At 42.6% G+C, this 13,832-nt stretch overlaps 1 protein-coding gene across 20 annotated transcripts in view; it reads right to left on the bottom strand.

The window, feature by feature from the left end:
• DLG2 (discs large MAGUK scaffold protein 2) overlaps window positions 1-13,832 on the bottom strand; it is a gene marked incomplete at its 5' end in the record, with an annotated part of 2,112,028 nt that overhangs the window by 164,558 nt on the left and 1,933,638 nt on the right. The window contains one exon of one of the 20 annotated variants that reach the window (XM_079707364.1): window positions 1,472-1,514. The exons of the other annotated variants lie outside the window; for them this stretch is intronic. Coding sequence (XP_079563490.1) covers window positions 1,472-1,514 — 43 coding nt within the window. Of the gene's footprint in view, window positions 1-1,471; window positions 1,515-13,832 lie in introns of those variants that run through there. 20 annotated transcript variants of the gene reach the window in all.

The following is a 13,832-nucleotide window of genomic DNA, read 5'->3' as shown; positions in this document are numbered from 1 at the left end:
GAAGGTGAAGATATGCTGCTGCTGAACACACAGGAGGAACCACCCCTCCAATTCCCTGGAACTCGGGCAGCGCTTGATCCTCTCCCTCAGGCATGCTAACACTCTCCTGGGCTTTCTCTTTTCTGGATTCTGTGAGGAGCTTTCCCACCTCAGTGCTTTTGCCCTCCACCTGGAATGCTTTCTTGCTGTTCCACATTTCCTTCCAGGTCCAGCTGAAATGCTGTCTCCTTTGAGCCTTCTTTGATCGCCCCAAACAGAAACCGTATCTCCTGCCTCCAAATGTCTATAGTATTTAGTATCTCTATTACTTCTCTGAGGGGTATCACATCAGATCCCCAGTATTGCAGTTACTTATAAATGAATCGTAATTTCCACACTGAACTGAAACCTGAAGGAGAGTTGACTTAGACATAGTTGAACCCCCCAAAACAGCATAAAATTATTTGTCATAATATGTATTTGTTGCTTAAAGTTCTCTAGAAACACTCAGTTCTTCACATTTCTATTTCTTTTAATAGATAAATGGCCTGCCTGCAACATACATCTTTTATCCTTATCTTTATGGCCAACTCCTCTTTCTTTAAAATTCAAATTCTATGCTCCTTTTAATAGCGAGTCTTCTCTAATCTTGCTCCCTTAAATGGAATTAATCATGCCCCTTCTCATCTTGCTCTATATATCTCACACATATATTCATTATTGCATTTATGACACTGTTGTAATTGCTTGTATGATTGTTGTAGTGGCTTCCCCTGCTAGGGTAGTCCTCCATGGAGGAAGGCATTATGTCTTACTTTAACTCTGTGTACTCAGCTCTTACTAGAGTACTTAACATATAATAGGGGCCCAACAAGTGCCCACTGAACTAAGAACAGAGTTTGAGGTCAAAAAAAGTCTCAGAAGGAACCCCAGATATACATACTTATTGCCAGGGTGACCAGGAACAACTTACTTAACCTCTCTGAGTTGGAAATAATGCCAACTACAATTACAAGATTGTGGTGAGGATAAAAAAAAAGATGACACATGTGAAAGAGCTGCACAAAGTGGGGCCCAGGAAATGTCCATTCTCCTCATATTAAACTGACAATTCATTTGTGACCAAATTGTTCATGCTTTTTATGTACTCAGGGCTTAGCACGGCCTTCTAAGCTAGTTCGGGACAACATAGTATTTGGAGTAACCCTCTTGTAGAGTTTCTTTGTTACCAATATCTGAAAATGGTGGTGATGATGAAGAAAAAGAAAGATAAGGAGCTGGAGGAGGAGGAGAAAAAGGAAAGCACCCAGTGTACTCAATTTATTCTAATTAAATTACTAACCAGAAGGAGAATGCCCCAGGAAGTCTAATTTATAATGCTGTTTGGTTCTAAATAAAGAGCATCTAACAGTGAGACATGTAAATCCTGTTTCCAAAACACACTTCAAGAATTAGATCATGTTTGGTCTAATGACCAAACTTGGCTCCCCACCTGGCTCAGAGTTACCAAGGTCACACTGACAGTCTAAAGACATGGCTTCTGGCTGGAGAAAGCCGTAGTGAACTATCATGGGGTACTGGCACCTTTGCAGAAAGCAAGAAACCAACCACCTGAAATCTACACGTATTAGTAAAGCCAGCCTGTGTTGGCCCAATCAAATCTGGCCCTTTTAGAGAACTGAATTCTTCATGGTAGAAGAGCATAGTTTCTCCTCAAATGAAATGCAGACTCATCAGAGGTGTTATTATGTTCTTTTTCAAATCTTTGCAGTGCTACTGCTCCCTAGGCTTGGAGCCACAAAGCAGTGATTGCAGATGATGTAGGAGGGTATCTATCTGGCAACAGCCTGCACTTGTTTTATTTCTCCACCTGCTATTGAAAAGAGGGAGAGGACCAAGATTTAAAAGCTAATTATTCACTTTGAAACATGATTATTAAGATGAAGATTGCTCAAGTGCACACTTGAAATTTGGCTGTGTGCTTTTTAAGTGTGTTGTCTTAATACTATTGTGGTCTGATTAAAGATTAATGCCACCCGACCGCAGCCCCTTGTGTGTGTCATATCAAATCATGGGTGAGTTGTCACTTTCTTCCAGGGTGACCTCTCTTTGATAAGAATTAATAAACTATATTTTAGTTTTCCTTCTTCAGACCCTTCTTTTTGAGTTTCATATCCCACCAAAGTTGTGCATGACTAGCCCACACCTGTGAGCTTTTATATTTGCTTTCTTTTCATCCTTCCAGAAGCTCTGTGTGAAAGATATTCTTATACCAATGTACATATGTGAAAACTGAGGCTCAGAGAAGTCATGGAATGTGCCCAAGGTCACACAACTTGAAAGCAGTAGTGGCAGAAATAGAACCCCAATCAAGTAACTTCCCAGCTGGGTACGTTGCTTTAGTTGTGGACACGGAATAATTGTCAGTATGAGGAAATAGCTGAACAAAGAGAAGACAATAACTTTTCTATCACAAGCCCAGTTATAATGATTTAACATTCGTTGTGGGCTACATCATATTCCAAAGCAGTAACCACAAACTGAACAAATCTGAAACGGGGCCGATAACATCAGTGGGTTTGCAGTCAATCTCCCCTGCTCTCATCTTCTCCAGAGAGAAAAGACACAACTCACAAATGAACCATCTTTCAGTGCCAGTGACAGTCTCTCCTCCTGTCTCCCAAGTGTCCATGCACAACTCCCTTAATAAGCATAAATCTTTCCTATGCATGTTACCACTACTTTTTCTTTGTCCTGAATTAAATATATTTTGCCCATAAATCCGGGAAGGCTACACCTTGGGCCACCTGAAAATTCCCAGATTTGTGACTATCACTATACGTGTCCTATCCACTCATGAAACCCAGTAAAATATTAGTCACTTCTTTTCATTCCTCCATCATAGGAGGAATTTCTTTGGGGGGCCATTTTCACAAAAATTAAATATATTTTACCTGTTAGTGAAAGTGACCATGCACATTTAAGGAGTAGGAAAATAAACCACACTGAGGGGGGAGGCTGAGAAACTTTTCTTAATTGGTGACTATTAAATTTTAGAAGGCTGAATTTATACTGTTCTGTGGATAAGGCTGGGTGTCCATCAGACTGGGAGTCCCTAAAGCAGCGACTGAGGGTTTTCCATCCTTACTGCCAACTCTCACCCTTATGTGATGCAATTTTTACCAACTGAGTTTGGGGCTCTGTCTCTAGATGAGAATTAGACTAGCAGAGAATGGACCTCAAATGCTTTAGCCTGGCACTCAAGGCTCTTGTGATCTGCCCTCGGCCTCCCTTTTTTTTTTTTTTTGCGATATGCGGGCCTCTCACCGTCGCGGCCTCTCCCGTTGCGGAGCACAGGCTCCGGATGCGCAGGCTCAGTGGCCAAGGCTCACGGGCCCAGCCGCTCCGCGGCATGTGGGATCTTCACGGACCGGGGCACAAACCCACGTTCCCTACATCAGCAGGCGGACTCTCAACCACTGCGCCACCAGGGAAGCCCGGCCTCCCTTTTTTCTTAATGACAACCCTCCCTTACAAGATTCCAAGTGCCCCAGTGTTTTCAGAGCATACTTTGTATTTTCCCATCCTTATTTCTTTTAATTCTTTAAAATGATGCTTCTTCTCTCTTTGCTGACATTCTCACCAATCTTCGTGACCCAGAAAAATTACCACTTCCTCATCTAAATATTTCCTAACTCTTCTGGTCAAAATGAAACTGCTTTACTCACAGAGCACACCATCATGATATCCATGCCCTGGCTTTGTATTCTGCCGGTTATGTTAGGGGAAACACTGACCGAAGCCACCCGCCCTGGCTAGGCAAGACAGTAGCCACTTGCATGAGTTATCTTACAACAGGGGGTCCTGGTAAGGAACAAGGAACTAACAAGTTACCACCAACAGGAAGGGTCAAAAGGAGAGAGGAGACGCCGGTCCATATGTCCTACCAACCTCCCAGAATCCTTCTCTCTGGAATACATCTTGGCTGAGTGATGCGTGTGCCACCAGGAAGTGCCCTGAGTCAGAACGATTGGCCAGAGACAACCCAGAAACTAACCCCATTCCCATAAAACCCGAGATTGCGAGTCACGTGGCAGAGCAGTTCACCTGGGTTCCCTTACCCTCCTGCTCTTCACCCAGGTGCCCCTTCCCAATAAAGTCTCTTGCTTTGTCAGCATGTGTGAATCCTCGGACAATTCATTTCTGAGTGTTAGACAGGAGCTCACTCTCAGGCCCTGGAAGGGGTCCCCCTTCCTGCAAGTTATATGTCTGTTCTCTTCCCTCCTGGAGGACACACTTCACAAGAATAGGAGAGGTGCCCCAGCTAACCCTCTAACAATTAATGCCCCTACCCAGCAGAGCTTTGTATCTAATGGATACCTTAAAATATCTGCAGAAACTGAAATAAGAGAAGTCATTTTATTTTAATGTATGGCGGCATTTCCTCAGGATATTGCTGGTGGCTACTTAATACATACATAAGGGGATAAGAACCCAGTACCAGAATCTGGTTTGTGTGGTCAGCTTGGGAGCACTGAGAGACAGGAGGCATGGGTGAGATCTAGGCTCAGAACAAGGGGGAGAATTAACCCAGACAAGTGCACCTGCATTCTGTAGCAAGCTGTTGTGAGATCCCAGTCCACGTGACTGTGGATGGTGTCTTCATGCCTAGGTGGCCTGGCATAGAGTAGCTGCTTAATAAGTAAAGTGCCCTCTGTGCTCCCACACAGCCATCCAGTGCTTCTTCATCTCGGAACTCACCACCAAACTGCACTGTAATGGGTGGCTACTCTGTTCTTCACCACTAGGGACCTAGGTAGGACATGACCATTTATAAACAGGGCCTCAGCACCTAGTTCAGTGCTTAGCCCATAACCAGTCCTAGATAAACAGATAAAAGTCTGTTGAATAAATGAAGGAAAAAATGTAAGAAGAAAAGAGGGAAAGACAATAGACATGCACATGGACGTTTTCAATTCAGTTTTTCAGGAAAAGTGGTAGAAATCATGAACTTGGTGGGACAGACAGTGTTCCTGGTTTCACCACAAAGTGCCCAGCATTTCCTGTTCAGAAAACGCTAAACTGCCCCTGAGGGGCTTCGTCAGAGTGCTCCTATTGGGTCAACTGGGACATGCTTTGGGAGCAGATGATGAGCCCCACACCCTGCCTAGGGAGCATGCGCATGTGTGCAGATTTAAAAGAAGCAAAAATATAAATTCTCAAAAACAGTCTTGAGAGATTTGATTCTGTAATTCACATGCAATCTGTTAAAAGAGAAAACTGAGAAGGCCTAGGTTAGTTAAGACCACACAGCAGCTCCCCACATCTCTATACTCTTGCCTACCACTCCTCCCCAACAAAGATGGTCAAAGTTTCATTGCCTAAATTCAGATCCAAAAGGATCTAGTCCATTGCCTCAATATATATTTTTTTCCTAAATTGCCACCACATACGATTTTACTGTCCCAGCAGTGAGCTTCTGGCATCGTAGTGCTCTGGGGAAGCTGTGCTCATCCAAGTCCTGGCATCTCCTCACAGATGCCTAAGTAGTGCCATAGGAATTCTGCAGATGAGACCTGAGTCTTCTAGGAGAGGTTTTGCCACAAAGGCACCCTGGTCAGCACCCAGCTCATCTGGTCAGAACCTTCTAGAGACTGTACGCATCAGGGAACAACTTGCAGCACTTGCTGGCTGTGCAGAGAACTCAGAAATGTTAACAGATGGCATGAAAAACACAACCCTGAACAGTCAGCAGGGTGACACTCATTAAGAGTCACCACTGAGTCCACTTCCAGTAAAATCCCATTCCAATGAAATACCACTTTCCCAAAACCATCAATCTGCTTGAACAAAAGTGACTACAGGGTACTATAATGCCGGGCCTGAATGAAGCTCTGCAGACGACGAAGACTCTCTCCAAGCCTCAGGGACTTTCCATCAACCATTTCCTCCAGGACAGGTCCTGATCACATCTTCCCTCTAGCCTTCTTCGCCTCTGTAGATGGGACCGGAAGCCACTTAGCACTCAGAATTTCCCTCCCTACCCTGACACTCATCACCCTGCCTTACTTTCCCTCCCCAGCAGAAAGGGGTGGGAGGAGAAGGTAGAGAAGAATGCATGGAGGAACTTGTTATTCTACAGGACAGAATTTGCTCCCCAGAGGAAATTTTTTCAAGTATACTCCTAATTTGTTTCTCAAGGAAAATCATTCCCTTCCTCCCTCTCCTCCTTTACAGTGGAATACAATGACCCCAATACAGGCTGTAAAACTACATTTAGTTGTACTTCAGATGCCATCAGTGAATTAAAATATTTATACGTGAAACTAAGGTCAGATGAACGCAACCTCAACCCTGGATAATGATTCTTAGGTCGCCAATTCCAGACTGTTGTGCACTCACTGACATAGAAGCCAGAATGTTCCCTTCAGCACTTGATCCCCCAGTCCCTGCCCCAAGACACAGAACCCCCAATATTCACGGATTTCCATACCTCCAAGTCTCCTTTCTACAAGGCCTCTTCCACTCTCCCGTAAGCACCTCCTGAAGTCCTTCCTACTCATGCTCCAAGACCCAGTAAAAATGTCAGCTCTTCTCGTCAACATTTTATGAAGCCTCAACATTTCATGAAGTCAGCAAGAGTTGCTCTTTCACCTGTGTTACCATGGCTCTTTGTTACAACATTTAGATTGGGATTTGTCGCATTCTGTCTGTGATTTCTTGCTGCTACAACTCCAATGAAAAGGAATTAAACATTATAGTTAGTGCCTGGCATGGTAAGTGAATTAGAAGGCTTAACAAAAGGACAGACCTCTTGAATTGATTTCCTTAATTCACTAACCCATTATTACAGGTGAAGTGAGATATCACATGAGCAAGACACCTGACCCTGTACAGATGAAAGGCTGAAATCCATTAGTTGGATTTTAGCCTGGGATCTAAGAGATCTGGGTTCTAATTTCACTCTGCCATTAACACTTTCCCCCAAGCTCACACCATGTTTAACCTTTGGTTCATCATTTACTTGGTAAATCTTATCAGTAAACTTTGCCTTTGTTACACTGTTGTTTACCAATAGTATCCATGTTTCCATAAATACTCTACCCTTACAATCCTCTTCTCACTACCAAAGGCATTAGGCCAAGAGAACACCCACAGCTGCCTACAGAAAATAAACTCAGATTTCTTTCATGAACACACATACCTGTGAAGTCATGGCTGCAGAGGAAAGAAGATGTGTCTGTGCTGTATAACCTTGGGCAAGTTCCTAAAGCTCTGTGAAATAAGCCTAATAGCCATACCTGCCAGGATTGCATGATCACAGGCTCCCAGAGCTAAGGTCTGGAAAACATGTAGCAGGAAATGGCCTCCAAATGTTACCTATTTCTAGTAATTCTGTATGATTATAATCCAGCTGCATGGTGTTTCCTTATTCTTGTTTGTTGATAGTGAATCCCCAACAGATTTTAAACTGGACACTTTCTGTGTCTAAAGGGCTTTTTTCAAAGATTATTTTTATGGTTCCTGTTTTCTTGAGAAGGGTGGGGACAAACACATAGAGATATCTTATTATTTCTGAAAAATGCAGCTGTACTATGATGATCTAAATTTCCTATAGACACATGAGATCAAGCAGAAAGTTCTTGCCAAAAATGATCGGTCCAACCAACCATAATTATGTTAATTCTATCCAACTGCCAGCGAAGAGATCAAAGGTTAAGTCTGTTCTCAGCTTCACAGGATGATAATGATAATAAACATAGCTATTCTTAGTAGCCAAAGTATATATTGCCATTGTAACTGAAACCATTTGACTTTCATTTCTGGTAAGCTAAATGACTTGCAATATATATTCTTGTTTGAAACAATAGATCCTTTAGCTAGTGAAATTCACCTTTGCCCATTGTGAGCCACCTTCTCATTTACAATTGGCCCTAAGGCTTGAGAACATTAACAAATGTAACAAAGGATGTTGAAAAATATCTTCTCCCTTGGCAAGCCCTGGTATTGCATACCTTCTCCAGCTCTCCACATTTTATGCACTTTTGAGTTTCGCTAAACTTCTCTCTGATGTTTTCATCAATCCTTCCAGGACTGAGAATTTACTACATGCCAGGAACTATAATGAATGCTTTCTACACAGATCAATCTAATTTCTTACCCCAACAGCCCTGTGGTAGGTGTTAGCATCACCCATAGTTTATAGAAGTAAGACACTTACTCCAGGTGACACAGTGGAAACTAAATGATGGATCTCGGATTTGAAACCAGGTCCATGTGTCCAGATGCTACAATCTCACCTGCTACCCTATATTGCCTTGGCTGCCCATAACTTTCTTCACTGCCTCATCTCAGTGCCTGTCACAGTTCATGGTACATATTAGGAACACAATAAATGATTATGGGATAATAGTTATAATGACAGTCAACATGCTCTGAGCATTTACTTGTGCTACACCACATTCTAAGAGCTTTACATGTGTAAACACGTTCAATCTTAACAAGCCTCTGAGGCTCATTTTACAGATGATGAAACTGAGGTTCACAGGGATTAATTTTTTTTTTTTTTTTTTTTTTTTTTTTTTTGCGGTACGTGGGCCTCTCACTGTTGTGGCCTCTCCCGCTGCGAAGCACAGGCTCCGGACGCGCAGGCTCAGCGGCCATGGCTCACGGGCCCAGCCGCTCCGCAGCATGTGGGATCTTCCCGGACCAGGGCACGAACCCCCCGTATCCCCTGCATCGGCAGGCAGACTCTCAACCACTGCGCCACCACGGAAGCCCCACAGGGATTAATTAATGAGAGAGTGAGAGTGAGCCCCTACCTCCTATTCCTTATCTATCCTTGATCCACATCCAAACTAGAGTGTCTGCATGAGTTCAAATATCCTCTCTGGTCAGACACAAAGTATACACTCATATCCCTTTTCCTTGAGTTTATTCCTTTACCATTCTCTGCCCTATTCTTAAATCTTTCCTCCAGGAAATTATTTCTCCCAGGTGCCATAAGGATACTTGCCTGGCAAGCCAATAGGTTTGGTTTTCTTCTCCTAATCTTACTCATCTGGTTTGGCCTCTCAGTGAGGCTCCATCTTTCCTTCTACAAAACAACCTTGTGGTGTAGCAAGGATTACCCTCATTTTATAGGCAAGGAAGCTGAGGAGCAGAAAGGCTAAGTCAGTCACTGACCTGGGATTTGACAGACAATCTGGCTCCAGAGCCTGGCCTTTAATCCACGCACTGCAAGATCAGGGATGAATCTCTTCCTTCTCCAAATTCTCCAAGATTGCCATTGGTCAATATGACCCCATGCTACACTGTACTGATCTACACTGTATTGCATTGTACTGATTTTATAATAAATTGTATTGTTATGTAATTGTTTTCTAATATGTGGCCAATTTGACTGTAAACATTTAAGAGATCATGCCATCACTCTTCCTTTTGTGGCCCTGAGAGTGCCTCTCTCAATGCTGGACTCATTATTACTTGCTGAAGCCTACACTGGAAGTTCTGTCTCAGACTGGAATGTCTGCTCAAGAAGAACCAGAAGATTCCTATAATTGCAGCCCACTAGGAAGGGTTTTCCAAGTGCTAACCAAAGTCTTCTATTACTCCTTGCTCTTGTCACACTGTATACTCTTTCCTGAGCACTTCTCTTCTCCATTCAGCTACCATCTCCACCTCACATTTCTTTTCTTTACCAACTGTAATTCACCTAACTTTACTACATGCCTCCTTCTGGATGTTCTTCAGACATCTCAGCATGTTAAGGCTAAACTTGTACCTCCAGAAATTTGTTCCTGCTCCTGAAATGCACTGTGGACCACCCAGTTTCCCAAGTCAAAAACATTAGCAGGAATCAGCTTTTGAAGTTTGTGTCAAAGGCATAATATTAAAGGTAGTAATAATGAAAAACACCAGGACTGTATATCAAGTTTATACATTCCACCTTGTTTTTTTAGTTTTGGTCTATGTAATTATCCAAATATGGAAAAGATTTCTGTTTCTCCACATGTACCAATCATTTTTATTTTTGCTTAAAAAAACCCAAATATACAGGGCTTCCCTGGTGGTGCAGTGGTTAAGAATCCGCCTGCCAATACAGGGGACATGGGGTTGATCCCTGGTCCGGGAAGATCCCACATGCCACGGAGCAACTAAGCCCGTGCGCCACAACTACTGAGCCCGCATGCCACCAACTACTGAAGCCTGCGCACCTAGAGCCTGTGCTCTGCAACGAGACGCCATGACAATGAGAAACTCGCGCACTGCAACGAAGAATAGCCCCCGCTCGCTGCAACTAGAGAAAGCCCGCACACAGCAACGAATACCCAACACAGCCAAAATTAAAAACAAATAAATAAATTAATTTAAAAAAAAGTACACAATATTATGAAAACAAAAACAAAAAAATATATATATACAGCCCTCCTTCCTATGTGCATACAGGCTTTAATGAGTCAAAGATGTGAGAAAGTGAGATGCCCTTTCCCCCCCAAAGAATAAACATTTATTTAATTTCTACTGTGTATAAAGTCACATGTGTATTACTTAATGTAATCCTTACAACTATCCTATGAGGTGGGTATTATTATTACCAAAGCGAGGCCCAGACAAATGAAATGAGCTGCTCAAGTTCATGTGTCTGACAAATGACAGTGACAGTATTTAAACCCACATTTGCCCCCAGAGCCTAAAAGCACTCTTTTTACACCATACTGTCTCCAAATAAACCAAATCTGAAAGCAGGACCAAAAAAATGTGATAATGAGTTTTATTTATTACATCAGGTAGACTGTAAGTTCCTTAAAAGTGTTAACTATCAAGTTTCCAAACTAAACTACTTATGCAAGTATTAGTTATTACTATTATAACTTAAGATGATTCATATTGGGACTTTACAAAATAGATACTGTATATCTGAGAAAACTAAGACACAAAAAGATTATTCTTGAGAGTGAATAGAGGCTAACACTTGTGAAAAACAACAACAAAAAAAAAAACCCCAAAAAACCCTACAAACACATAGGGTTTTGTTTTGTCTTTTGAACACTTGCTATGTCCTGGGAACCACGGTAGTCAACAGTCTTGGAGAAATAAGACACAACCTAGCCCTTAAGGAGCTCTTAGCCCAGTGAAGAGAATACACAAAAATAATAATGTGTAAGAACATTGTTCAGGTTCTATGACAGAAGATGTTATGAAGCAGGTCACAAATCAGCACCAGGCAAACCATGTGTGACCCACAATCATGTCTTCTTTGACTCTGTGATGTTTTCAGAAATATGAATCAAGGGTTAACAGTTAAAAATTGAGAAATTTCACATCAAAATCCACATTTGTGGCTACCCAAAAAGTGAAAAGTCTAATGACACTGAGTTCTGATTCCTGTTTGTGCACCATCAACTTGAGCCCAGTAGCTGCTACCTCTAAGGGTGGTGTGCACATATTATTTGTATATAAGGACTCATGTTTCTTTAACAATTTATAGGAGAGTTACCTATAGACATTTTCTACCAGGAGCACATTTGCTGTAATATTTCACCTTGGTAACACTGCTCATGTGACCCTAGATAAAGTCACCCACTGACATTTAAGGCGGCATACATAAAAATTATCAAGGCAGTACTGACAGGAAGAGAAAGGACTGAGGTACGTTAAGTGTGTGTGTGGGGGTGCAGATGGAGAGCAACGATGGGAACACAGAGAGAATGGTGATAAAATTATACTATTTGACCTCCCTCCCTCCATCTCTCCCTATGCATACACTCCTCATGACTTCTCCAGAGAGCATGTCCTTCCCCCTGTGGTTCACAGCTTGGATTTAAGAAAAAAAAAAAAATGTCATGAAGAACCTAGGGGTAAAACAGGAATGAAGACACAGACCTACTTGAGAATGGACTTGAGGATATGGGGAGGGGGAAGGGTAAGCTGTGACAAAGCGAGAGAGAGGCATGGACATATATACACTACCAAACGTAAGGTAGATAGATAGTGGGAAGCAGCCGCATAGCACAGGGAGATCAGCTCTGTGCTTTGTGACCACCTAGAGGGGTGAGATAGGGAGGGTGGGAGGGAGGGAGATGCAAGAGGGAAGGGATATGGGAACAGATGTATATGTATAACTGATTCACTTTGTTATAAAGTAGAAATTAATACACCATTGTGAAGCAATTATACTCCAATAAAGTTGTAAAAAATAAATAAATAAATAAAATCTAAAAAAAAAAAAGAACAAAGGCAACTGCAAGTACTTGAGACAGCTCCCACCCCAGACTGCACAGGGCACTGTACGGTTGCCTCAATGGGGGGGTTCAGTGAATCAACTCTACCTTACGTTCCAGCATCAAGACAGGGTACAAAGCATAGTGACCTCCAGCCGGAGGCAGATGTGAAGGCAACTGGCAAATCCTCAAGACAGAGTAAATGAATCTTTCATGTAAATGAACACATCAATGCATGCCCCGACATGTTCCTCTCTCATTCTCAAGCCTACTGTGAGGAGGCAATGTTTACATGCCTATGGGACATCTGTATTTCAATATATCTGGACTGAGTTAATTTAAACTGCACTGATAAATGTCTTTGAAGATGGTCTATATTATCTATGGAGAGAATATTTGCTGTGAAGCATGTCTAAGTGGCCTTCAAAGTCAATACAAACTAAAATGAGGCTCTATATGCAAAAGGCAAGCACTGTTGGGGCTTCCCTGGTGGTGCAGTGGTTAAGAATCCGCCTGCCAATACAGGGGACACGGGTTCGCGCCCTGGTCCGGGAAGATCCCACATGCCATGGAACAACTAAGCCCGTGCACCACAACTACTGAGCCTGCACTCAAGAGCCCGCAAGCCACAACTACTGAGTCCACACACCACAGCTACTAAAGCCTTCGTGCCTAGAGCCCACGCTCCGCTACAAGAGAAGCCACAGCAATGAGAAGCCCACACACCACAACAAAGAGTAGCCCCCGCTCGCTGCAACTAGAGAAAGCCCACAGGCAGCAACGAAGACCCAACACAGCCAAAAATAAAAACAAACAAATAAATAAATAAATTTACTAAAAAAAAAAAAAAAAAAAAGGCAAGCACTGTAAATTAAAAGCTCACTATATGGTCCCAAAGGCACACCCTCAGCTCTTCCCTTTCTAATCTTTGAATTATCTACCTTGTCAGAAATTTCATGGAAAGGAGACAGACTGGGCCAGTGTGGGAATTAAAAGAAGGGAATGATGATTTCTAAGATACCTACTCTGTGCCTGGCTCTGTTAAATGTGTCAACACATTTACTAATTTAATCTCCCACCATTAAATGTGAGCCACATGAGGGGAATATTTTGTCTCTTTATTCACTCACCCCTGTACTTGCAGAACAATTCCTGCACATAGGACATACTTGTTTTGGCTATCATATATTGGTCCACAGCACCAATCCTTAACCCCTATGCCAATGCTCTCCAGTATATCACAGGGGCTAGAAGCCTGAGAACCCTATTCCCAGAATCTCTTGTTAGCAGGATTACAGTGAATATTGTTTCAATCAGAGTAACCTTCATGAGTTTGGGGATGTGGAAAGGTGGTGGCAGGATGGCACAGAAGTTTGTGTTGCTATGGCTTCCTACAGTTTCCTCAGATTCCACAGTTCACTGTTGTTCTCCAGCTTCAGGGCTGGAAAAAATCTATGGCTCAGGCAATGGCTTCCTCAAATATCCCAGTGTGGGTGTATCTGCCCTTACCCCTGACTATCACTCCTCCAGCCCTTCCAACAATTTCTAATCACATTAATACCCTAAATTACAACTCTTTTTTGCTTAAAATACATAAGGTGCTGTTTTCCTGACCAACTTAATGTTCCA

The sequence above is a fragment of the Hyperoodon ampullatus genome (genome assembly GCF_949752795.1).
Source record: "Hyperoodon ampullatus genome assembly, chromosome: 7".
Lineage (NCBI taxonomy): Eukaryota > Metazoa > Chordata > Mammalia > Artiodactyla > Ziphiidae > Hyperoodon > Hyperoodon ampullatus.
This window is presented reverse-complemented; position numbering and strand designations above follow the sequence as displayed.